General features: G+C 37.0%; 1 protein-coding gene across 5 annotated transcripts; it reads left to right on the top strand.

Annotated features, from left to right (window-relative positions):
- Positions 1-27,348, top strand: OCIAD1 (OCIA domain containing 1). 5 transcript variants are annotated; one of them, XM_019412427.2, is made up of 9 exons: positions 1-200; positions 1,447-1,509; positions 1,913-1,993; positions 10,418-10,471; positions 17,467-17,514; positions 18,495-18,630; positions 19,651-19,826; positions 23,960-24,112; positions 26,812-27,348. In XM_019412427.2, exons 2-9 carry the CDS (start codon positions 1,452-1,454, stop codon positions 26,847-26,849), a joined length of 744 nt encoding a protein of 247 aa, XP_019267972.1. In that variant the 5' UTR covers positions 1-200; positions 1,447-1,451; the 3' UTR covers positions 26,850-27,348. The 5 variants fall into 5 exon arrangements, with proteins under 5 accessions (XP_019267972.1, XP_019267962.1, XP_019267952.1 ...); XM_019412407.2 differs by lacking the exon at positions 1-200 and adding an exon at positions 262-390; XM_019412436.2 differs by lacking the exon at positions 1-200 and adding an exon at positions 317-412.

The following is a 27,348-nucleotide window of genomic DNA, read 5'->3' as shown; positions in this document are numbered from 1 at the left end:
GGTCGCCAGTGCTTCCGGGTCGCGGTCATTTTGATCCCGTATTTGGGTGACTTCTTGGAGGCCAAGTTGCTGTCTGCTCCCCACCCCCCAACTCTGCTGCCGTGCAGCCCCGCGCGCCTTCCCCTCTCTTGGCCTTTCCAGGCCTTCTGCCCCCGATCGCCCGGACTCGCCGCGCCGTCGCTCGCCGCTGTCGTCAGGAGGTGGGTGAGGTGACGCAAAGAGCCCGCATGCCGCCCCAACCTGCCCACTCACCACCTCCGCGCGGCCAGCCGCTATCCTGCACCTTCCGCCATTTTCCCGCCTACGAGGGTTGGCGGATCGCGCGTTGGCTCTCGGGCTTCGGAGTGCGGGTGCCCCGGGGAGGCGAGGGAGTGATTCGTGGTGACGAACGTGTGTACTGGGGTGTTGGCAGGTGCCAGACGTCGATATGCTGGTGGTGGGGGATGGAGTGCGGGAACCGACGTTAGGCCGACGAGGGTTCAGTTCAGGGGTCTTTTGGGGGATTAAGAGGTTAAAATTGTGTTGTCAGCCGTGTCTCTAGCGTTTCTAGGTAGTATGCAGTTACAGGAAATCAGGTTTCACTTTTAACTTAATTGTTGTTGCAGGATGGAAGTAGTCTGTTTAGCAGACTTCATGTATCCTTTTTTCCTAGCCAAGGGATTGACATGTAGGTTTACCGAGTGAGTGAAATATGCAAGGGCCTCAGTTGCTATCCTAATCAAAATGCCATTTCCCATTTTTATGTAAATGGTTTTTAAGATGGAATATTCATCCTGTGTGAGCACTTTATCAAATACGCAGTTATCGAATCTGTTTGTCTTTTAAGTCTTGAGGCATGGGTTAAAAAAAAAAACCAGTAAATAAAAATATATATGTTCTTGAAATGTTTGCCCAGGGAGCGAGAAAAGTTTGGAGAATACAGAATTTTCTGTTAGCTTTTAACCCTACGGAGAAGGGTGTGACGTCTTTGTTATTCAGTTTTTGTGGAGTAGTGCCTTGTGGGAGAGGTGGTATCTTCCCCGATGACTATTTCATTTTTTAAAAATGGAATCCCAGAAATGACTTTTGAGATTTTTTTCCTCTTCTATGTCTGGAAGGTTTAAAACATAGGATAATGTGAAATAACCAGCTTCAGGAGGAAAAATGTGTCTTTTATCGATATCCTTTTATATCTTAATTTGAGGTAATCTGTTGATAAATATTTATAAAGGCCCTATTGTTCTTTTTTTCAATTAAGGGACCTAAGATGAATAATCAGTTCCAAATTAGTTAATAGGTCTGTGACTTTTTTATTTAGGTGACTATTTTTATTACATCAAGTACTTCAGATGTAGTAGTGTTTAGTAAATATTTGTTTCTTGATTGCCATGTAGACTAGTGATTTTACTATCTTAATTTATTTTGATATATCTCATCATTTCTAATACTTAACTGTTTTTGATGCAGGAAAGATGAATGGGAGGGCTGATTTTCGAGAGCCGAATGCAGAAGTTCCAAGACCAATTCCCCGTAATTATCAATATTAAATGTTTGTATTTAGAAGCACTTTCCATGTAGAAAAGCTCCCTGCCTTGAATAATAGCAACTGGACTGGCTGCTTGAGTGTGTGACCAGTGTAGTCACACACACTTGGTTGAATGATGTGTTGCCATTTGAAGTTCTTAATAATTTGAACAGTGGTTCCATATTTTCATTTTGCACTGGACCACCACATTATGTAGCTAGTCCTGATTAGTAGATAATAGCACTAACTCCTGTGTGAAGGCACAGTTTGTTAAAAGTTTACAAGCCAGTTGTTTCATTACTTCGTTTAAAAAAAAGAGTGTTTTGTTAATGTCCAGACTAAATTAAATTTTTAGGCTTAGCTTTTCCATGAGCACTTTAACGTTTGCCAATTTTCCTTGGTACAAAGACATAGGGGCTGATTACATTCCAACCGAGGAAGAAAGAAGAGTCTTCGCAGAGTGCAATGATGAAAGCTTCTGGTTCAGATGTAAGTTAAATTTTCTAATCAATAAAATGTGACCTTTTTAAAAAAAAAAAAACCTTTTTTGTAATGTTTATTTTTTTTGAGAGAGAGAGAGAGAGAGAGCGCACGATCAAGTGGGGGAAGAACAGAGAGAGAGGGAGACACAGAATCCAAAGCAGGCTCCAGGCTCCAAGAGGTCAGCACAGAGCCCGACATGGGCTCAAACTCACAAACCGTCAGATCATGACCTGAGCTGAAGTTGGATGCTTAACTGACTGAGCCACCCAGGCGCCCCATGACCTTTTTATTAATGTTTATTTATTTTGAGAGAGAATGCGTGTGCACACACGAGTGTAGGGGGCAGAGAGAGAATTCCAAGCCCTTCTGTGCTGCCAGTGTAGAGCCAGGCGCCAGGCTCAATCTCGTGAACCTGGAACCGAAATCAAGAGTTGGACACTTAACCAACTGAGCCACCTGGGCGACCCCAAAATTTGACTTTTAGTACCTGAAATTATTTTGACTTCATATGGAAAAAATTGGCATGCTTTTGGTATGGTATGATTATTGCTAAAAGAGGTTGATTAAGGAAAATGAATTGTGTATGTTTAAAGTAATAATGTTTAGAAAGTTTATTCAAAACTATGAGTTAATTCTGTTGGTGACAATAATAGCTAGCATTTACTGAGTGTCACGGATTATATAAAAACAACCCAGTAAGATTGATAACTATTACCCTCACCTTACAGATGAAGAAATTAAGATTTAGAGATGTTAAATGAATTACCCAGCGTTACACAGCTGATCAGTTATGTCTGGACTTGAAGCCAGGTCTGTCTGAGACAGAAGCTTGGGATTTTAACTCTTAAGATTCCTAACTTACATGATAAAACCTAGTCAGTTTCCACTTTATCATTCTGAAATGCTGTCACACTACTAGCGGATTTTTGACTAGAGACCTTTTACGTGAGGATTTTGTTTTTTAAATACAGGGATTATACGGGGCGCCTGGGTGGCTTAGTCCGTTGGGTGGCGACTTTGGCTCAGGTCATGATGTCATGGTTTGTGGGTTCGAGCCCCGTGTCGGGCTCTGTGCTGACAGCTCAGAGCCTGGAGCCTGCTTCCGGTTCTGTCTCCCTCCCTCTCTGCCCCTCCCCTACTTCAGTACTCTCTCTCTCTGTCTCTTTCTCAAATACAAACATTTAAAAAAATAATAAATAAATAAATAAATAAATAAATAAATACAGGGATTATGTTGAAAGCGACAAAACAGAATCTTACTTTGGAACAGAATCCTAGAGTTGCTTCATCTGGTCACTGAAGTCCTTTCAGATAAAGTAATTCTACCAAAAAAGTAGAAGGGAATTTTAGAAAGGGAGGTAACTTAAATAATTAAAGAAGATGTATATTTTCACCAGTTGGCCTGGCATTTAAATTTTATGAGACCTAGTCTTTGTCCTAAAGTAGTTTTTTTTGTTGTAATTGAGACAATGATAGCACATGAAACACTTAGGGAAAGATTAAGTACATGATGACTGTAGGAATTTTAAAAAATGACTGTAGGAATTTTAAAAAGGGATGAATTAATTGGAGTTGATTTAACTAAAAAAGGCCTTAGTAAACAAATGAGTCTTAACAACTAATAGGACTTGAGGTAAATGAAGAAGAATGTTGGAGGAACATTTAGATGAAAGGAATAGTGAACAAAGGCAGAGTCTACAATAACTTGATCTCTATTGGAGACTTGAGGTTGAACTGATTGGAATAGAGATCTTTTGCTGGGGATAGAAAATGAACATAATACCAAGAAGTTAAAGATTTGGTTCATTATATTCTTTCGGTTTTAGGGCCAAGGGGTTGGTTTGTAAGTTTTTTTAAATTATTTTTTTATTTAATTTATGTTTTTAGTTTACATCCAAGTTAGTTAGCATACAGTGCAACAATGATTTCAGGAGCAGGTTCCTTAATGCCCCTTACCCATTTAGCCCATCCCCCTCCCACAACCAGTAACCCTCCAGTAACCCTCTGTTTGTTCTCCATATTTAAGAGTCATCTTATGTTTTGTTCCCCTCCCTGTTTTTATATTATTTTTGCTTCTCTTCCCTTATGTTCATCTGGTTTGTAAATTTTTAAAAGGAAGATTAGGTACCAGGGTTGCAGGACAGGTTAGAAGGATAAGTTGTACTTTGTGAAATCTGTTACGAGCTTTTGAAATTGTATCAGACGTACGGTCAGTGAGGAGATGTCATTGATTGTGGTGTCATTTGGACTAGGGCAGGTGGGATGGCATTGGAAGATTTTTAAAGTTTATTTATTTATTTTGAGAGAGAGAGAGGGAGAATCCCAAGCAGTCTGCACTGTCAGCTTGGAGCCTGATGTGGGGCTCGAACTCCCAAACTGTGAGATCATGACAAGTCGAAATCAGTAGTTGATGACCAAGCCACCCAGGTGCCCCCTGGAAGATTTTTTTTAAAGGATACATAACATAGTTTTTAAACAAACTGACAATAGGGTGTATTAACTTCAGATGTCCAAATAGGAGACCAACTAATGATGGCATTACTGATTAAAAAGTAGTTTGATAGAGTTCCTGTTGGAAGGAGGAAACAAATTTAGTTGCACTTTGATTTCCTGCTGTAACATTTGATTGTGGAAGATCTGTAAGCAACTAGAGAGAAACAAAGGAGTATGTGAGAAATTAGGGTTTGAGGTGTGTTATATTAGTGAATTCAAGGAATTAAGTATAGAAATAAAAGAGTAAAACTGATAATAGTACCTGTCATGTAGTTAATATGTAGGAATGGTAGAATACATGATCAATTTGGGTAGTACCCATGGGTAAGGGAACAAGTGGTGGTAAAAGAATTAACAAAGACCGAGAAGATAATAGGAGCTCTCATATAATCTTGTGCCTTTTATCTTCAGTCTAATATTCAGAGACTTACAGAGCTTTCAAGCTAGAAAGAACCTGAGTAAGAGTTAGATGATGGTGCATCTGCAGATGAGAAGAATTGTTTTAGATTCATTGTCATCATGGATCAAAGACTTGTAAAAGGTTTTCACGGCTCATAGTTTGGGAATAATTTCTCTGGGAACATAATTGTACTCTGGCAACATATATTTTATCTTTGTAGATTGCATAGAGTAGATAAAGTGATCTGTTTTCAAGTCTGTTGTTGACACAGAATTAAGGAAAAGATCAGTCTGGTACATGGGGGTTTGAGATCATTGTAATGTTAGGCTCATGGCCACATGGCTACTACGGTGTCTGGATAGATTTCTGGATGATAAATTCATGTTCCTGTACAAGTTTAACATTCTAAATAGCTCTGACAGCATTATGCTGAAAGTATTGAAGACCAGTGATCAATAGGCAGAGTACTCATATATGCCTGGCTGTTAAAAGTAGGGCATGTAGTGTATGAATAATAGAAGCCTCAGTAATTAATTCTGTGTATTAAAACAGATTAATCACAGGGTGCCTGGCCAGCTCTGTTGGTAGATAGAACATGTGACTCTTGATCTCAGGGTTTTGAGTTTGAGCCCCATGTTGGGTGTAGAGACTACTGAAAAATAAAATCTTAAAAAAAAACAACACAGTAATCACAAGTTAGAAAGCATGTAATAAGGAGAGGCTAAAACCCAGCTCGTTAGTTATATACCATATATGAGTTACTGGGAAATTACTGAATAATTTATATGAGTACATTAATAATGATTATTTTTAAAACAGAGATAGGCTAGGTGTTGCATATTGTAATAACATCAAATATAGAAAACAGAACCTTGGCTATAGCCACAGATGATAGGCAATTCAGTGTACAATTACCAGGAGGACTAACAGTCATGCATCAGGGAGTTTTGTACATTAACATTTGTATCTGCATATAAGGACGTGTGTGTTTAACATATGTTAAATATGCAATATGTGATGTTGTTAACATATAAATGAATTCATGGAACCCATGTTACTTTGGGGAGTATCCTCTTATGTCCAGTGATTTTTAAAAAAAGGTGTGATGAAAATAGGAATGGGTAGAAAAAGTACTTACTAAGGTAATTTTTACATAATTTTTAGATCAATTAAATATATTCATCTTGGTTTAAAATTAGACTTGGTCTAGGGGTCATTTTAAAGTATAGCTGTGAAGGGATCTTACTTCTAGTTGCTTGACATTGTGGCCCTATGCACTAACAAAAAAATGGCTATACCCCTGCCCAAACATACAGGTAATGAAAGAATATACATAAGAGGGTCAGTTTAGTGTGTATTACATGTTACAGTAGTTCTAAGTCTCTGGTATTATTGAAAAGATGTATGAATTCATACTGGTTTTATGCATCATTTATGGATTTTGTGGATCATATACATGTGTTCTACTGGTTTTTTAATGAAACAGTATAGTGAATGATGAGTATAGACTTTGGTCCCTTGTCTGGATCCAAATCCCAGCCCCATCACTTATTTATTAGCTATGAGATTTTGGGCAAGTACCTGATGCCTGTATGCATCAGTTTCCTTATCTGTGAAATGGGGATATCAACTCATTTCATGGGATTATTATGGGGATTAATTCAATTTATTTTGCAGGTGTTTTCTTTATTAAATGGTTAATGCTACTGTGATTAATGAAATAAAAGGTTCAGTTGGATACTATTATGAATTTAGTGTGGCATTTTGCTATTGTAAGAGGAGAATAGTTTAAGGAATTTTAGGAGTCCTTGTATTGGATATGGTTGGGACTGTGGTCATAATGCAAAATAGCTTTCAGTCAGCAGTATTCTTCATTTGCCAAAAGAAACAGATTATTATTATTTTTCAATGTTTAATTTTGAGAGAGAAAGCATATGTACAAGGGAGGGTCAGAGAGAAAGGGGGACAGAGGATCCGAAGCTGGCTCTGTGCTGACGGCAGCTGACAGCAGTAAGCCTGATGGGAGGCTCCAGCTCACAAACCTTGTGAGTTCATGACCTGAGCCAGTCAAGACTTTGAACTGACTGAGCCACCCAGGTGCCACTTGACACAATAGAGCAAATAGAGTTGCGGGAGTTGAGGGAACCATAGCCTGAGGGCCAGATCTTGAAATAGGAGTCATGTACCGCAGTGGAATAAGGCCATGGACCAGGGAGCCAAGAGACTTGGGTTTTAGTTTCAGCTCTACCACAAACTACCTATCTGTGTTGCTCTGGGCACATGACTTACTCTTTCTGAGTATCCCTTTACTCCAGTTAAAGACTAGAAATCTCTGAAGTCTGTTTCAGTTTACCGTTCCCTTTTACTGTGACAGAATACGTGAATTAGACCTTAATTCTTTTTTTTTTTAATTTTTTGAATTATTTTTGAGAGAGAGAGAGACACTGAGCGTGAGTGGGGGAGGGGCAGAGAGCGTGAGACATAGAGTCCAAAGCAGGCTCCAGGCTCCGAGCTGTCAGCACAGAGCCCAATGTGGGGCTCAAATTTGTGAACCACAAGATCATGACCTGGGCCAAAGTCGGATGCTAAACCAACTGAGCCCCCTAGGTGCCCCTCTTTTTTTTTTTTTTTTTTTAAGTTTATTTATTTTGAGAGAGGGAGAGTGTGAGTTTGCACTAGCAGGGGAGGGACAGAGAGAGAGGGAGAGAGAATCCCAAGCAGCTTCCAAGCTGCCATTGCAGAGCCCAACATGGGGCTTGATCTCATCAATGATGTGAAATCGAGTCAGACTCTTAACCCACTGAGCCACACAGGCGCTCCAGAGAGACCTTAGTTCTAAACCATTATCCTTTATAACATTAAAAGAAGTTAAGAGATTTATGCAAAGACATAGTGGTGAATGGCAAAACTAGTACTAGAATCTTTTGTTTTTGTTTTTTTTTTAACGTTTATTTAGTTTTGAGAGAGAGAGAGCACAAGATGGGGAGGGGCAGAGAGAGAATGAGACACAATCCTAAGCAGGCTCCAGGCTCTGAGCTGTTAGCACAGAGTCCATCGCGGGGCTTGAACTCACAAAGTGTGGGAACATGACCTGAACCGAAGTTGGACGCTTAGCCGACTAAGCCACCCAGGCGCCCCAGTACTAGAATCTTCTTAACCAAACTTACTCTTTGCATTATACCATGTTGGCCTAAGGACAGTGAAATGGGGATAGCATTGTCCTTTGTAGAGACGGCCAACTGACTCAACACTTTTTATTCTTGTATGATTCTTGAATCCTTCATGTTGCAATTCTTGAATCAAGCTGAAGGAAAAGAATGATTACAAATTGTACTGATGCTATAATTAAAACGGACTTATCTTTCAAAAAACTTTAAATGAAAATACCTGAAGGTATTTTAATGAATCTTAAAGCATTTTTCTAGCAAAGGTGAAATCCATTTGTAAGTAGTAGACTAGGGATTCAAACCTTAGGGTTCCTGCAGATTGTTTTTGATGGCAAAGCTAATGCCCTCTTCTAACTTTATGGATTTTAATCATGCAATCTCTAATAATTTGAACATCTTAATTACCTTAGTTCTTAAATTGTTCATGTATTCCAGATCAGAGTTGAACAAACCATAGCCTAAAAGGGCCAAATCTGTTTTTGTATGGCTCTGGGCTGAGAATAGTTTTTATGTGTTTAGTTTTAAATAGTTGAAAAAAAAGAAAAGAATATTTTGTTACCTGTGAAAATTACATGAAATTTATGTTTTTGCATCCATAAATAATGTTTTAGTGGACTACATCTGTGTTCATTTGTTTACTATTGTCTTGGTGCTTTTGCTTTAAAAGTTGAGTAGATGGGACAGAGAGACCTGGGACCCACAAAACCTAAAATATTTACCTCTCGCTCTTTACAGAATGTTTCCCAGCCCCTGATCTGGAACTGTGCTATTCAAGGTAGCAGCCACATGTAGCTATTTAAATTTAAAATAACAGAAAGGATACAAGGCAAAATCAACAAAAGGAATGGAATATGGGGTGAACTCCAGAGGAGACCAGGGGTTTTTACTGAGGGCTGGTCACACACACACCCCCTCAGTCTAGAAGGTACCAAAATTCCAGAGTCTCATAAGGAAAGCAAGTGTATTTGCATTAGCAGTTTAGGTGCAGTGAGCCACTTACCATTCAGGTAAAGTTTTATATCACTCACAGGGAACTGTTCACCAGTTAGATTCCCATGTATCAGCAGCCAAGGACCTTATAAGGAGGTCTTCTTAAGAGTATCAGTCTCAGGGCGCCTGGGTGGCTCCCGTTGGTTAAGTGTCCGACTGCTCACGTCATGATCTCAAGGTTCATGAGTTCCAGCCCCACATGTGGCTCTGTGCTGACCACTTGGAGCCTGGAGCCTGCTTCAGTTTCTGTGTCTCCCTTGCTGCCCCTCCCCAGCTCACACTGTCTGTCTCTCTCTCAAAAATCAATAAAACATAAACATTTTTTTAATAAATACATAAATGAAAAAGGATAGTCTCAGGGTTCCTATTTTAAACCTTCTCCGCACACTAACTGGAAAACATGGATACAGGCTATTCCCATCATCACAGAAAATTCTGTTGGGTAGTGCTGGTGTTGAAAACAGTGATTTTTAAATTATGAGCTCCTTTGAGATTCTAATGGAGAGCTTTGGATTTTTCAGTCTGGATTTATACGTGTATATATACATATATAGATACTTTCTTTTAATGTGGTTGACACTAATATTTTGTAATATATAATATTTCATGTAGTTTCAAGGAATTCACTGGTTTAGAAGAAAAAATATTAGTATTTAAAAATCTATGCTTGTTCTTGCCCCAGTCACAGTACAATTGTAGACAAATAACATTTTGTGTTTTGGTTCATGCAGCGTACTTTAGAACTTGAAAGATTGAGGTCTGGTATGTGAGACAGACTATTAGAATCTGGAACCTGCCATTGAAGTAGCTGTATGGCCTTGAGCAAATTACTTAACATGTCTAAGCTTCAGTTTCCATATCTTTAAAAGGTGGTAATAAAAAGTACTGTACCTTACAGAGATAGTGAAAAGTAAGTGAGAAAATGTATGTAAGGCACTTAGCACGGTCCATGGAGTTGAGTAATTATTCAGTAGTGGCTCTTATTTGTAATAATACTTCTTGCCTCTCGTTAATGTATTCCTCCTTACCGAATGCAGAGTTTTTAGTCACTATTTACTGTGTTGTCTTAATTGATACTAATGAATGGTTCTTTTAAAGCCAGATCTAAATGGTTCTTGAATTAGGTTCTTTTAAAGCCAAATCTAGATGGTTCTTGAATTATATTGTTTGATGTTTTGTAATATTTTCTTAAACTTAAAATGTTTCTTTTATGTTTTTATTGACTATGTATAATACAACTTTTAAAAATGGAAAAACTTTTTTTAAAGATCTTAATTGTGCAACATACTTCCTAGATGGTTTTACTGATACACATTTTTCCTAATGAACTCAGACAAAATCTGTTTTGTTGATGTTGACAAGTTCTTTTTTCTCTTCTAGCTGTGCCTTTGGCTGCAACAAGTATGTTGATTACTCAAGGATTAATTAGTAAAGGTAAATATTTAAACTTCAAATTTACTTAGCATTTTGGAGATCATTATGTTTTTTAAAATGTTATTTTCCTCATTTTTAGATAAAGTGTAATGTATTAAACATGATCACTGATACACTTCTCAGGAGAGTTATGTCTCTGTGGACCCACAGACTCAGATGTCTTGATTTGAAAATTTGATGTCTTCCTTTGCTGTAGCAACATTAACAATCTACAAGAGCGAAAAGTAACTAAAAACCTGAAGAAGGTTTGCAAACAGCTAGAGAGACAAACCTGGTCTGGGAAAGGCCATCGACATCACTGTCACCTAGGATCTTGTTAGAAATGCAAATTCAGGGGCGCCTGGGTGGCTCATTCGGTTGAGTGTTCAACTTTAGCTCAGGTCATGATCTTGCAGTCTGTAAGTTTGAGCCCCACATCGGGCTGTGTGCTGACAGCTCAGAGCCTGGAGCCTGCTTCAGATTCTCTGTCTCCCTCTGCCTCTACCCCTGCCCTGCTTGTGCTCTGTATCTCTCTCTCTCAAAAAATAAACAGACATAAAAAAAATTTTTTTTTTAAAGAAATGCAAGTTCATGGGCCCTATCCCAGACCTCCTTAATCAGAATCTCAAGGTAGGGCCCAGGTATCTGTGTTTTAACAAACTTCAGGTGATTCTCCTACACTCTCTTAAAGATCAGTGGCTCCTTGAACCAGAGCTTTGTCTTAGAGTATGGAGAGGTGGGGGGACACTTTTTGTCCCAGATTCTCTTGGCGTGAATATTATGGTGCATTCATGTGTGGGTTTTGAGTGTAATTTTTAAGTCTTTCAGTATCCACATGTTAAAATTAAATGGTTATTACATTTATTTTGTGAACTATATGTCCTTGGAATGAGGTGTTCCGGAACAGGGTAGAAACTCTTGGAGCTTTTGAGCCTCGGTACAGTAGGAGACTGGAGAGCTTGAAGGTTAAGGCAGAAGTGGTAGTGGTTAGGAGAATCAGATTGTACCTCCTCGTTTAGACAGACCTTCTAGCTTTAACAATAAAATCTCACCTCTGCTGTTTCGTTTGTTTGTTTTTGTTTGCACCTGCTTGGCTTGGTATATGTGCTGCTGAAGCCAGCACCCTGCTTGACTTAGAAATGCCTTGCTCCTACACATAACTAATGATACAGCTAACTGAAGCAGCAATTCCCTTGTTTTAGTTGCAGATATTTCATGATAGAACTGCTTCTGGGTACGGTGAATGCCACTGAAACTGTTAGAACCTCTAACTTAGGAGGCACATTGTTCTCACAGCTAAAATCTTCCTGGATTCTTAGTCACCATTTGGTGATTAATTATTTGACTTGTCATCAGTGGCAGTTTGTGCCTCTGTGGTTTCATTTGCAAAAGTCATACCATAATCAAGAGAATATATTATTTCAGAATCTGCCTCTGTAATTGTCCTTAATGTCTGAGCCTGGAGCCTTACAGTAGAATTCCATTATCCATTTTTTAGAAAGATTGAATTGCTGAAAATGATTTAACTTAGTTTATGGAATAATGTTTATTATATAATATGTGTCATAACTGTTAGTTTGTTGTTACTCTTAGGGTTTTGATAATTTGGAATAAAAAATATAAAAAACAACACTGAATGATACCTTACTCAGGTAACTTTCCCAGGATTAAGACGTTTTATTATCGTTGTATTAAAGATTTGTTTTGGGTGCAGTATTCTAATAAAAAAGTCAGTCTCAAAAAAAGAGATTGGAGGGTGCCCGGGTGGCTCAGTCGATTGAGTGCCCAACTTCCACTCCAGTCATGATCTCACAGTTCATGAGTTTGAGCCCCATGTTGGGCTCTCTGCTGTCAGCACAGAGCTTGCCTCAGATCCTCATCTCCCTGTCTCTCTGCACCTCCCCTCCTTGCGCTCGCTCTCTCTCAAAAATAAACATTAATAAATAAATTATTTAAAAGAAAAGAAAGAAATTGGAAAAGACTTTAGGAAAAGAATCCAAAATCCATCAAGACATTTTGCATTTAAACAAAATGCCTAACATTTTGTATATGCTTTCATCCACAGTGTCATACTCTACGTGGTCTTAGCTGCTCCATCACTACTCATTCTCTTTCTATGAAAACATTTAAACATGTCCAGGTCTGTTTTAACGTGAGAACACGAAAAAGAAAAACCTTTCCTCCTGTCCCTTTCCAACTCTTCCCAGCTGTCTTGCATTTGAAGCCAGACTTCATGAAGGAGCACTTCACTTTTAACTTCTTTCAACCCGTTGCATTTGTGTCAAAAAATTCTGCATATGTTCCAACATTTACCAAAACTTTTAAGTTTATTTATTTTGGAAGAGAGAGAGAATCCCAAGCTGCCTCCATGCTGTCAGCACAGAGCCCAGCGTGGGGCCCAGTCCAAGAGCCGAGAGATCATGACCTGAGCCAAAATCAAGAGTTGGACACTTAACCGACCGAGCCACCCAGGTGCCCCTGACATTTACCAAAACTTTGAACCGTTACCAATACAACCTCCTTGTTACTTAAATTCCATGGGCAGTTTCTCTTCTTGTTGGTTATATGACTTTAACCAGTCTTTGAAACATTCTCTCCCCTAGGCTTCTATGACAGCATATTCTGATTTTTCCCCTGCCTGTGGCACCTCCTCCATTTTTTCATGGTTTTTGGGTGTCTGATCTATACTATATACTGTTTTCAGTAGCTAGCACTAAAAGACCAAAATCTATGACCTGTTGGTACTTAATATTCTAGTGTGGGTTTTCATCCTCCACCTGTGTTCTTCAGAATTCTGCTTTGACTTTCAGTCTTCAGTCCGTATATACACTGTTAACCCAGTAATAACTGGGCTTCAGAGACCATGTATTGCTCTAAATCCCCATGATTATCCCTAGCCTAGACACCTGCTCCAGAACCATATTCTGCGTATCTTTACACAGATGGCCCTCCTCACAGGTTCCTTACGCTGACATGTTGCATCCCAAACTGAGTTCATCCCCCCCCCCCCCCTCCCCCAAACCAGTTTCTCTATTTTCTCCATGTTTGAATGGTATCACTCTTCAGGACACTGAGACATTATCCTTAACTTCTACTTCTTATTTGCCTTGTGTAATAAATGTCCATTCTAGTCCAGCTCTTAAATATCTTTGTGAACTGTTCACCTCCATCTGCACAGCCGCTATAATTAATGCCACCATCTGTTGTCAAGAGTGTTGAATTAACCTTCGACAAGTCTATTTGCCTCTATTCCTGCTACTTCCCTTTAGGAAACAGACTGTCTCTGGCATTGACCACTGGGCACGGTGCACGTAGTAGATACTCAGATATTTGAGTGGGTAAATAAGACCACGCTGTATTGCCTTCATTCTCTCTCTAGACTGTAAAAACTCTGTGAGGTGGCAAAGAGAGCATCTTGTTCATTGTTCTGTTCCTACTTCCTAGTTCATAGTGTCTGTTGTAAGCGGTATGTAACTGGTGACAGAATGAAGGAACAACTCTTTTGTATGAAAGCGGGTATTGTTACCATCTTCCTTTTTCTCCTTATCTCACTTGTGTAACTGAGGCTGATAGCATAATTTAGTTCTGTTTTTATACTTTGTATATGTGAAATTATACAAGTAAGTACTCTTTTGTACACTTTTTTTCAGTGTTATGAGATTCGTTCAGTGGTATATCAGAACTGGCTTATACCACCTCCAGAGAGCTGGTTGTTAAATTTTCAAGAACTTGGCAAGCCAATTTTTAAACTATTGATAGCTGACATTGGTCATGGTGCAATTATTTATTCCACGGCAGCTGATCATTACAAATCAGGACTGGTTATTTGGAGAGCTGGTTTTCCAGCACATCGCTAGATTCACCCACATTGTTGCATGTAATTGTAGATTATATATTCTTGTTGCCATGTAGTTTTCTGCTGTGTAAATACACCACAGCAGCTTATCCATCTTGTACAGTGGCAGTTGGGTAGTTCACAGTTTTGACTATTACAAATAGTTCTCTTATGAATACAGACAGCATCTCTTGGTAGACATTTTGCTGGGTCGTAGATTATGTATATATTTAGCTTTGGTAGATAACTGCCAAACTTTCTAGATTGTTTAGACCTATTTACACTCTCAGGCCAGTTTATTAGTAGAGTTTTATTTGTGTCACATTACCACCAACACTTCCTATTTCCAGAATTCTGGCCATTGTGGTGAGTGAATAGTGATACTGATTGCATTGTGGTTTTAATTTGCATCTCTGATGACAAATGAAGTTGAGGACCTTTTCTTTTGTTTATAGCTCACTTGAATATATTCTTTTTTTGTGAAGTGTCTGTTCAAGTCTATTGTCCATTTTTCCATTGCGTTCTCTTTTTCTGTTGGTTTTGTGAGAGTTCTCTGTATGTTCTGAAAGTGAGTCTTTTGTCAGATACATGTATTGTGATATTATTTTTTTCCCACTGATTAACTAGTTCTCAATATGATCGAGTCTAATTTATCATATTTTTTTATGATGAGGGTTTTTTGTGCTCTGAGATCTTTGTCTATTAAAAGGACATGAAGAGGGCCGCCTGGGTGGCTTGGTCGGTTAAGTGACTTCGGCTCAGGTCATGATCTCACGGTCCGTGAGTTCGAGCCCCGCGTCAGGCTCTGTGCTGACAGCACAGAGCCTGGAACCTGTTTCAGATTCTGTGTCTCCCTCTCTCTCTGCTCCTCCCCTTGTTCATGCTCTGTCTCTCTCTGTCTCAAAAATAAATAAACGTTAAAATAAATAAATAAATAAATAAATAAATAAATAAATAAATAAAAGGACATGAAGAATCTCATGCTTTTTTTCTATAAGCTTTATTTTTTTCCCACTTAAATTTTCAAGTATCTGGAATTGTTTTTGAATACAGGCATATCTTGTTTTATTGTGCTTTGCTTTATGGCACTTCACAGATTTTACACTCTTTACAAATCTCTAAGGTTTGTGGCAACCCTGCTCTGAGCAAGTCTTAGCACCATTTTTTCAACAGCATTTGCTCACTTTGTGTCTCTGACATTTTGGCAGTTCTCACAATACTTCAGATGTTCTCCTTATTGTATTTGTTGTAGTGATCTGTGATCAGTGATTACAACTCTAAAAGCTCAGACGATGGTTAGCATTTCTTAGCAATAAAGTATTTTATTTTTTAGACATAATGCTGTTGTACACTTACGATTACAGGGGCGCCTGGGTGTCTCAGTTGGTGGAGTGTTTGACTTCAGGTCAGGTCATGATCTCTCGGTTTTTGAGTTCGAGCTCCGCGTTGGGCTCTCTGCTGACAGCTGAGAGCCTAGAGCCTGTTTCAGAGTCTGTGTCTCCCCCTCTTTCTGCCCCTCCCCCATTCATGCTGTCTCTCTCAAAAATAAATAAAACATTAAAAAAAAGATTACAGTAAAGCATAAATGTTTTTATATGCACTGGGAAACAAAAAAAAAATCATTTGACTTGCTTTTTTGCTTTTCTCGCTTTATCATGGTGCTCTTGAACGGAACCTTCAGTATTTCTGAGGTATGCCTATGTTGTATGAGGTGGGATCAAGGTACATTTTACCCCCTTATGTATATGAAGGTGACTCAGCACCATATTTTGAAAGAACGGTCTTTTTCACTGCGTGCAGTGTTGCCTTTTTCATAAGTGACTATGTGTGGCCTGTTTCTGGACTGTCTTCTGGTTTTGGTCGGTTTATCTGTTCTTGCGCTTAGGACAGTCTTAATTGCTCTAGCTTTATCATAGATCTCGGTATTTGTTGGTAGTCCGTTTTCCAGTTTTTTGTTGTTTTTCAATATTGCCTTGTTCTTGTATTTCCACATGATTTTTAGAATAAGTTTTTCAACTTCTGGGAACACTGTCTTTGATTTTTAATCGGGATTGCATTGAATTTATGGAGAATTGCCATATTTACAATATTTAGTCTTTCATTTCATGGACATGGTATGTTCCTCCCTGTAGCTTTCATTTCTGTCTGTAAGTTTTGTAGTTTGCAGCATACAAATCTTTGAAATTTTCATTAGATTACTCCTGGATCTTTGATTGTTTTTGTATCTTTCAAAAAGTGTGGTTCGTTTGTTTGTCTTTAGTATATAGAAATGATACATATATTTTTTTGTGTATTGACTTTGTTTCAAGTGATCTTGCTAATAAATTCACCTGTGCTAATAGATTATAGAGTCATTTGGATTTCATTTTTCTCTTAATGTTGGATTTACTTGGTTTTCTCTCTCTTTTAAAAAAAGGTTTATTTAATTTTGAGAGCGAGAACTAGTGGGGGAGAGGCAGAGTGAGGAGACAGAATCCCAGGCAGGCTCTGTCTGCACTGTCAATGCAGAGCCAGATGCAGGGCTTGAACTCAAAAACTGAGATCCTGATCTGGGCTGAATGAGTCCAGCGCTTAACGGACTGAGCACCGAGGCGCTTTGGTTTTCTGTTTTAAGTAGTTATAGTTTTGTTTTTTTTTTTAAAGTTTATTTATTTTTGAGACAGAGCATGAATGGGGGAGGGTCAGAGAGAGGGAGACACAGAATCTGAAACAGGCTCCAGGCTCTGTGCTGTCAACACAGAGCCCGACGCGGGGCTCGAACTCACAGACCGTGAGATCATGACCTGAGCCGAAGTCGGCCACTTAACCGACTGAGCCACCCAGGCGCCTGGTAGTTATAGTCTTAGACCTCTCTGGGGTTATGGAGAGAGCTAATGTTGTCAGGTAGTATTTGAAGGTAGTCCATACTGATCTTTCCTTTTATCTTTGTGGGTTGCCCAAAGCTGCTGAGAAATAGATCTGTCTTTATACTGCAATTCCAAATTTATTATTTTGTCTCACATTAGAAGAGATGAAGATTATGATTCACAGCAATAGTTTGCTTATTTGTGTCATTTTCTTACATTTAGCATAAACATTGGCATAAACCTTTTTATTTTAATAGAAAGTGAAATATTCTAATTATGTAAATGTGTCTATCTCCAATAGTGTTACTCAGGAATATCTACCCTTTTATCTTCAGGAATCCTTTCAAGTCACCCCAGATATGGGTCCATCCCTAAACTTCTATGTAAGTATGAACAATCCTAGTTTTCCTTTCTAAATAAAATAAGTAGTTTTTACCAAATGTTTTGTCTCATCTAACTTCTAGCCATTATTTGGTGTATTTGTTTTGACTAGTTTGTTTAAGCTTTTCATTAAACAGACTGACTACCTGGGCATTAAGAATCACAAGTTACTAATAGGAGGAATTTTTTTCTTTATAATATAATAAAACTATTCCTCTTAAGTGATGTGTAAGGAGACAGTATTTTAAAATAAATTCTCTTGGTTTATGAGGAAAGAAAGTTGTCAAGTAGCGATGAACCAAAGTAAAGTGTCTTAAAATTAAGTCCAACTTTTAAAAATCTCTTTACATTTTAAAGCGTAAGCAAGCATAATTTACTTACATACTATAGTATGGTTTATAGGAAAGAAGCTAATAAATTGCTTTAAAAAAGAGCACCTGTGTCTTTTCTATGAATCTTCCCAGGTTAGCCTCTCTTTTATAGTGGAAATAAACACATAATGATGGCAACACTAGCCATGTTTAGGTATCACTTCATAATTCATTATTTTAAGGGGTTTGTTGCACCTAATTTTAAAAACAGTCTTATGAAATTAGCAGGTCAAATGGTAGCATTCCCATTTTACAGGAAAAGAAATGGCCTAAAATCCTTCTGATTAGGCTAGAACTCTGCTTTAATTCCACATTTCCGTTATACTTTTACCACGTCTTTCCTGTCTATATTAATAATTAGTAAAGTAGAATTTATATATCTTAAAGCAACTTTATTTTGGATTATTTTGTGAAAGTGAATTATATCTACAGACTCTGTTTGCTCTCAGGCTGATATAATGGTACTTGTACCATTATTTCAAGAAATCTCAGTCTTCCCGTACCAACGACCTCTATTCAGGATCACATTTCTTAACAAGTTTCCTTTTAGGAAAGATTTTTATCTAAATGGACACATTGAGTCACATTTTTTGTTTGTTTTTACAAATAAGTTGCTTGTATCATGGGATATTTTGCTGGAAAGCTTTCTTACGTGAAAACTTGCCAAGAGAAGTTCAAGAATCTTGAGAATTCCCCTCTTGGAGAAGCTTTACGCTCAGGACAAGCACGGCGATCTTCACCATCTGGGTAGGCCAAACTCTGATTTTTATTAAAGGTTTTTAATTTTAGCTAAAAAAAATTGTAATTGGATATTGCCATAATTGAGGGCATGAAACATTGCCTAACCTGAAGGACCATTGGAAACTTGCCATTTTCCAGCAAGCTAAAACTGTTTCTGTTTTACTTGGAGTAAAATTTGTCTGCTTTTGTTTTTATTTGTGTTTTTTTAAATTTTATTTATTTATTTGAGTAAACTCTACACTCAACATGGGGCTTGAACTTATGACCCCAAGATCAAGAGTCTCATGGCTTTACCAACTAAGCCAGCCAGGCACCCCTACCTTTGTTTTAAATAGAGAGTTGCATCCTATCGGGAATGCTAATCCCAGAATAAAGGATTTTAATTTGGCAAACACTTTTGATTACTATATTTTGGACTTTTCTTTTGAATTCCCAAATTTCATCAGTCCCATCTCTTAATCCTTCTGTTGTTATGTATGTACGTTCTCCAAATTTTTGTTTTAATTATGTTAGTATAAATAAATGAATCCTGTCCATCTGGATAGGTAGATCAATAATGTAATTAAGTAGATTTAATAGATAAATTGTTATAAATGATAAAGTCCATGAATGCTAGTAATCCTTACGTATCTGCCTTAGCTAAATAGTGTTTATGGCCTGCTAGCTATGGAAGTAACTTCCCAATTAATGTGGGAACTGGACATACTGGACATATTTCTGATTCGAAGTACTTTTTTTCTAAGAACTTTAAACACATTAAAAATGATCTCTGAAGCTTAGGGATTAGAAAATTGGCTAATACACTTTTCTTCTATATTAAGAATGACATTTTTAAGTTGTATAAATGGGTCAGAACATATTTTTAAGGTTTTTGTGGTGGAGAGAAAGACTTCATTTTGCTATCATAAATGACCATGTTAAAATTAGACGATTCCTTTAGAAAATAAGATAACTAGTTTTTATATGTTGACACACTTCTTAGGGTGTAGACAGTAACTTGTGTTTCTTATACAATATGAATTACAGGCACTATTCTCAGAAGTCAAAATATGACTCAAATGTGAGTGGTCATTCATCTTTTGTGACATCTCCAGCAGCAGACAACATAGAAAAAGACATGCTTCCTCATTATGAGCCAATTCCATTCAGTGCTTCTATGAATGAATCTACTCCCACTGGTATTACTGATCATATTGCCCAAGGTAGAAACTTCTCTTGAAATGAATTTCAACATTTTATGGTCCAACGTATGTATAAACTTTATTTGATCACCTTTTCTGCTGGATATCACCTGTATGTTCCACCACCACCCTAAACTCAGCATGTTTGTTGTGCATTTGTTTCTTCCTTCATTCTACGTTTCGTGACGTCCAGTAGATGTCAGGCGCTCAGCTAGGTATGGAAGAAGTATAGATGAATAAGACGTGGTCCTTGTCCCTGAGAAATTCTCTTAGACTGTTAGAAGATACAGAAATATAAGGAAAAATTACTAATGTGTCCCATTAATTGAAAATACTAACAAACTTGAGTGATCTAGCAAAGAAGAAGTGCTAAATTGGACCTCAGGGAGGCTTCAAAGAAGTTATACTTGTTAGGCTGGTCTTAAAGGCTTTCAGCTTTTTTGTCTATAATGTGAGAAAAATAATAATTACCTGCCTTACAGAACTGTTGTCAAGTGAGAAAATCCATGTGAAAATGCTTTGTGAAGTTTGTGTAAATACTAGCTTTGAAGATCACAGAATGTAAGTGAAACACCATCAACTTTGGATTAAGGCCTGGATTTGAATGATTGACATTGGCTAGCTATGTGACTTTAGGCAAGTAACTAATTTGTGATTCCTTCAGTTTCTTGATCTCCCGAATGGAGATAATAATACCTCTCTTAAAGAGCTTTTGGAATCAGATGAAATAATCAGAGGTAATGCCTGGCAAGTAATGGGCTCTCAGCAGACATTCATTTCCTTCCTTCGTTCTTTCAATCTAGTTTGCGGTGAAGAGTAAAGAATTAGAAAGTACAGGTTTGCAATTCCTTATCTAAAATCCTAAAATCCAAAAAATTCTAACAACCACAAAGCTTTATTTTTAAAAATTTTTGTTGTTTATTTATTTTTCTAACACGGGGCTTGAACTCTCGACCTTGAGATCAAGAGTAACATGTTCTATGAACTGAGCCAGTCAGGCGCCCCTACAAAGCTTTTTTAGTAATTAAACTGATGATAAAATCTGACTTAATTCGTTTCAGACACTGACCTACACTGACATAAGTCTATTTGTAATCTTTATCTTAAATGTGATTTTCCTGCATTTTGTTGTAGAAATATAAATGTTTGTTTATGCATTGCTGCTTCAAATCACTGAATGGATGGATAGTAAGCAATATAAGGGCCATATACTATGACATTTTTCTAAAATCTGAGAAATTGAATTTTGAAAAGTTTCTGACTATGAAGGTTTGGATAAGGGATTGTGGATAGAATGTTCTTTGAAAACGCTTCCTTTGATGCAAATACCATAAGCCAGTAACTGTAAGGAACAAATAAGGTTAAAGGAACATTTGAGCTTTTGTTGTTTAAGCTGGGACAGATTTGGGTCCATGTTTTAAGTTAAAGGGAGAGAGGGGAAACAGTGGGAAGGGAGAAGTTGATTATAAGTCAAGGTTCCAGAGGTTGTAGAAGGGGTTCTAGGTAGGTCAGAATATAAAGTAGCCACTAAATACATGTAGCTATTAAATAAAATTAAATCAAAATGCAAATTCAATTCCTCAGTTGCTTTGTAAGCATTTTAGTTCAGTAGCCACATGTGCTAGTGGCTGCTTTGTTGGAATGTGCAGATACAGAACATTCTGATCATTTCAGAGAATTACATTGGCCAGCATTGCTTTAGAGCAGGATGGGGTGGGGGTGGTGAGTATTAATTAACCTTTCGGAAAAGAAGAGACAGGAGAGAATGGAAGTTACAGTAATTAAAGACATTCGTAAGTGGGTGGAAGTTGTCGAGAGCCTTGACTTTCTTTTTTTTTTTTTCCTGAATGGTTGGAAACAAAGACCTCCCAATTAGAAAGGGAAGAAGGCTGGCAGATTAGGAGAGAGTGGTTAGTTATTATTTTATCTTCAGAGGCAGCTGTTCTATTTCTTACTGCATCTCTCATTTTGCCAGACTCTCAAGTCCGAATCCATTCTACTTGGATTCTAGCCGTGCATCACCTCTTCCTTTGTAATGATTTTCATCTTTCCTTCCATTTGCATTAGAAAATTCCATTCCATGTTACATAATTCCTTTTCCAAATAAAAGCAAACAGACAAAATGCCCTTTGGTATCTGCCTAAGGACTACAGCAAAGCCCATATTTCAGTATATTTTATGTCCTCCAGAACAGCCGTCTCTCCATCCACTGCTCTGCTTTCTCAGCCCCTTCTCTAAATCAGGATTGCTACTCTTCGACTTCTCTCCACAGGGGCCAGTCGTGGCCTCCTGCTTTGCCCCAGGTGCTGTCCTCCCTTACCAGGACACTCTCCCCTTTTGTTTAAGTCCTGCCTGCCCTATTTCGTTCTGCTTTCTCTTACCAGAAATTGAAAATTATTAATCTTTCAAAGTAGAAAGCACTCCTTCGTAGCTGTAAGGAGACTTATCGTAGGTAGTTTATTACAGTTAGATTTAAATCAGTGCTGTTTTATATTTTATTCCTTCCAGCTCTTTATAACCTTCCCAAAGTAGTAAATCGTGGTCGCTACACAATGCAGAATATTTTCATTGGGCTTTTGTAAGTGGAAAAAATTCTCCCTAATCTTCTGATTTATGTTCCATCATTTGCCACAATTTCAGAACAAAGAAATATTTTCTTTTTGGTGAGAAAAAGTATTAGACCTGGAAGGAACTTTAGAGATAGATAGATCATCTAGTCAAACTTGCATATTTCACAATGAGAAAAACTAAGATTCAGAGAAGCTTAGTGATTTGCCCAAGGACATTCAGTGCTTGTTAGCTAAGTGGGAATGAGAATTGTGGGTTCCTAACTAATAATCTAGTACACAGTTTCCTTCACAATTTAAAAAATACCACTTACGGTGAAGGGAAATTAATAACTACTCATTACCAATGAAATGTAAGTGCTTTTAAAATCCAATATAAGTTTATAATATTTTTATTTGCATTCTTTTTTAGCAAAAATTTAGTTTTCAAGAATGGTATATAGTATTAAGACTAGTTAGAAATTTAAAGCCTTTTTGCTTTGTATCAATGCAGTATACTTTGTAGCAGAATAAAAGATTATGGTTGAAAACATTTAATGTATAGTTATGTTGATTTGAAAATTCTGATTATTTACTGGGATCTTCCTCTGGAGTTCTAAAATTCCACTTAGATAAAAACTTCTTTTTAAAAAATTATTTTAATTAATATGATTATGTTAATAAAATGATACACCCAATTTGTGTGTAAAATTTTGAAAGATACTATTTTTGGGGTGGTGTGTAAGACTTTTGTAAGTTAAGTAGTTGTTGACTGAATGTCATGTTGGCATTGGTTAATTTCTTTTAAAGTGTTTATATGGCTTTCCTTGCCGGTTATACATTTTGTAAACTATGTTTAATATTTGTTCCTGTCATCTAATATTAGGAGTAACCACTTCCTGATTTTTGCGTCAGTTTTTGACTCTTTAATGATATGTATTCCTACCTTGACTCTCCTTGGGAGAAAGAATAAATGCTGGTTCCCCGGCCAAAATTATCACTGCCGCTTTTTTCTGCCATAGTATTGCATCCGTTAGATCTGAGAAAAATGATCCGTGCTGTCATTAAAGTCTGTATTTTATACTTCTCAGTATGTATTTTCAAGTGTTTCTGTTTAAGTATAAAGATGGTAAATTTTTTTTTTTTAATAGTTATAGTTATTTGCATATAGGCTCTGGTTATAGGAACATTTAACTATACCAAGTAAAATGTATACTATGTCATAGGTTTTGTTCATTTGTCACTGGTATGCTATATTTCTTTTTAATTATATAAAAAGTGTGAATAATTTTCTAGTTTAAAAACTAGCATTTTCGTGAATATGAATTTTGCTGGCATATATTACGATATCCATTCTTCTGGCCCTGGTTACTTTTTAATTTTTTTATGTGGATTTTAAATTTTAGAAATAAAAGCTTAACAGTGTATGAGAAAGTCAATTTTAGTTTTGTAATGATCTTGGGAAAAATTTGGGATGGTGGTAATAATTTGAGCCTTTATTTTACTTTATTCTGTTTTTATTGTAGGTAAGAAGCATTTCTAAAGTGTAGTTGCTTTGGATTTATTCAAATCCTTTTATCGCCATTTATTAACTCTTTGTTGTTTTAGGACCTGATCCCAACCCTGAAGAAAGTCCTAAAAGAAAAAATATTACATATGAGGAATTAAGGAATAAGAACAGAGAGTCATATGAAGTAACTTTAACACATAAGACTGACCCCTCAGTCAGGCCTATGCAGGAAAGAATGCCAAAAAAAGAAGGTATGATAGTTTAGTATGAATCACTTTACTCTTTAGGATTGGAAACTATAGCATTAGTTTAAAATATTAATTATACAAATATGTGATTTAACTCCTCAAGCAATTAACAAAATAACCTTTTTTTAAAAAAAAGAATAGCTATCAGTTAACAATTTTTCCTTTTCTAAGGTGTTCCAGAGACCATTTGTGTTAGAAAATAATGAAGTCCAGATGGTAGTATGACTTAAGACAATGAGACTAGTTTTAACACATTGTAGAAATTATAAATCCATTTGAATGTTTTCTCTTATCAGAAGTCACCTTGGGGCTTGATAATGTTTCTTAAATGATGCATCTGTTGCATAAAACCGTATCTGGTGACTTGAAGTTGATAATGGGCTGTAATGCCACTTTTAGCAGAAGTGGAGAATCATGATTGAGTAGTGAAATTGATTTTCTTATATGTTTTGTGAAATTGGAATAAGAGTTATTTGCCTTACAAACCAGCTTTTAGGGCACTTCCAAAAGAGGAGTTTGACCTTTTGTTTCCAATAGTACTTTTACTTTATAATTACAAATTTAAAGATCACAGTTTGTTTTAATTCCTTTTGGAACTGCTGTACATTACCCAAAGTAAATTTTCTGGCACAGAAGTTTACCCCTAATGGAAGAAGGCATTTTGAATTGGGGTTTGTACCTGTTTCAATGTTAGAGTTTCATGATGTCTTTCTTGAGGAATTTTAGAGGGTATGTCAGTTGTTTCAAGGTTTTCTATTTACTACTGTAAAAAAGGGAAGGAAGGAAGGAAGGAGGTCCCTGGTACCTTCTTGAGAGTCATACACCACAAAGAACGCAAAAATACATAAAAATCTTTTGTATTTTTTATTATGATCTTTTAGAACCAATTTTTAAAAATTTTTTAAATTGTTTATTATTTTTGAGAGAGAGAGCATGAGTGGGGAAGGGGCAGAGAGAGAGGGAGACACAGAATCCGAAGCAAGCTCCAGGCTCTGAGCTGTCAGCACAGAGCCCGACGCGTGGCTCAAACTCACCAGCTGTGAGATCATGACCTGAGCCAAAGTTGGATGTTTAACGGACTGAGCCACCCAGGCGCCCCTTAGAACCAATTTTATTTCTAATTAGTAGCAGTCGCTTCATTTAGAATTCTGTTTTCCTAACAATGTTGGATAATATTACTGTCATGTTATTAGTGTAAAAAAACCCAGCTTTCAAATATATTTGTAATAAGAAATACTTGTTGATGTTTATCATTAAAGAAGCTTTAGCATAAACATTATGCATTCAAGTGGCCATTACTCTGTAATATGTAAAGACTTACTGGTACTTTAATTTGAGGATTTAGACTGTAAGCTCCACGAGGGCAGGCAGTAGCATTTCTCTCATTTCTGTGATCTTTTTCTGCACAACGTAGTACCATGTCCTGATGTTTCAGATATGGAGTGTTGTGGTTGGGGCTTAGTAATAAAGGTTAACAAAATAGATCTTTGGCATTTTCTGGATTCTGACATTTGTGGTTTTGACTGAATGGTCGTGAAGTTCTGTCACATGACACTAATATGAAACAGTTTTTTTCTTTGTAAAAAGAAAGCTGTGTGTGTGTGTGTTTGTATGCTTTATATACAGAATTTAAAAGAAAAAGTTTTGAAATAGTTTGGGTGATTTTTATAGAATGTTCTGTTTTAGAGTCTAGACAGAAAGTTTGACATTGACCAAGACCTCACTGGTCAGAAAATGTCACCTAAAATATGTTTGTTGACATTCACCTAAATCAGAAATTAAGACTGAGAAATTTCAGAAACAGAAGCTTATTATCAATCAGTTGTCAGGGCAGTGATAGCATCACATTATCATATAGCTTCTAGAAGACTACCTTATACTCAATGAGGATATGAAGCTTAGGGGAAAAGTCAAAATATGAGGGGAGAAAACCCTATCATATCTTCTTATAATAATGAAATAGTTTTAAACAGACTCCCCAAAAGAATCTTGGGGAAATGGTCCCTAGTCCATACTTTGACAACGTCTCCTTTACATTGTTATGAATACTAGAAGAGCTGTAATCCATCGATGAACCCTACATAGAAGAGAGGCTAAAAGTAAGAGAAGACAGAGGAGCTTGTTTCAAAATGTAATTTCACGTAAGATGTAGGACTGGGGAAACTTTTTCCTTCTTGTATAGTATTACAGCTCATGGGAGAAAAGAATGAATTAACCACAACCTGAAGACTTGATCATTTCTGTTACTATATGTTTTGTGAAAAACAAAATTCAAATGTTTGTTATTATATTTTATTTCCTGGTAACTTTTTGGTGTGTGCTATAATATACACCACACTTAGTATGGCAAACTTGTAAAGGCACGCATGCTTTGGACCTAAACAGACTTGTGTTCTGACTTCTGTTCTATTTGCTTTACTAGGCTTGTACCTTGGGCAAGTTACTAATCTGTTTTCTCGCCCTTAAAATGGGGGCTGTGTTTACAATAAGGTTGTTATGAGAATCAAATATTTATGTCAAGTTCTTGATAGAGTGCACCATTATTTGTGTCTGAACTTCAATTTGCAAAAGTCTGGCTAGCCCCTTTCTGTCATGTGCATTTATTCAAAATGAGAAACACTTTTTAGTATAATAGCAAACTTAAATAGTATCTTTTACTTATTACTGTTTGGAATCATCAATTATTTGTGCTTTTTTCCTAGTCAAAGTAAACAAATATGGAGATACTTGGGATGAGTGAAAAATTGCATCATTGGACCTACTGAAGGAGTTTTCAATATCCAGCCTCATCTAGGTGGTCATGAGTATCTGCATGCTTTGAGCTCAGCAGCAGTCTTCATAAACACATTTAAAACTAGAACCTGGGTTCTTGTGGTTTGGCTTATTAAAATGATGTTTAAAACACAGATTTTAATGTGAATGTTGTATGGCTGTATTCACCTTGAGGAACTATATGAATGATGGTGTCATACCGTGGTCACATGCAGTTTGTGAAATTGTTTTAAGTGACAGGATAAGGATACTCTTCTAAAACTGTAAAGAGTCTGTAATTCTCTAGGATCAGCATATATGAAAATAAATGATAGCTGCATGTTGATTTGGGGTGGGTGGCGGGGGGGAGCAAGCATAATTTTAAGTGTTAAGCTTTACGTCCAAAAAATTATTAAAAAGCCTTTCTCCGGTGTTTGCTGTATTTACTTATTAATGTGTATGGTAAATAAAATATAAAGGAACATGCA

The sequence above is a fragment of the Panthera pardus genome, unplaced genomic scaffold (genome assembly GCF_024362965.1).
Source record: "Panthera pardus isolate Hobbes unplaced genomic scaffold, ASM2436296v1 HiC_scaffold_13, whole genome shotgun sequence".
Taxonomy (NCBI): Eukaryota; Metazoa; Chordata; class Mammalia; order Carnivora; family Felidae; genus Panthera; species Panthera pardus.
This window is presented reverse-complemented; position numbering and strand designations above follow the sequence as displayed.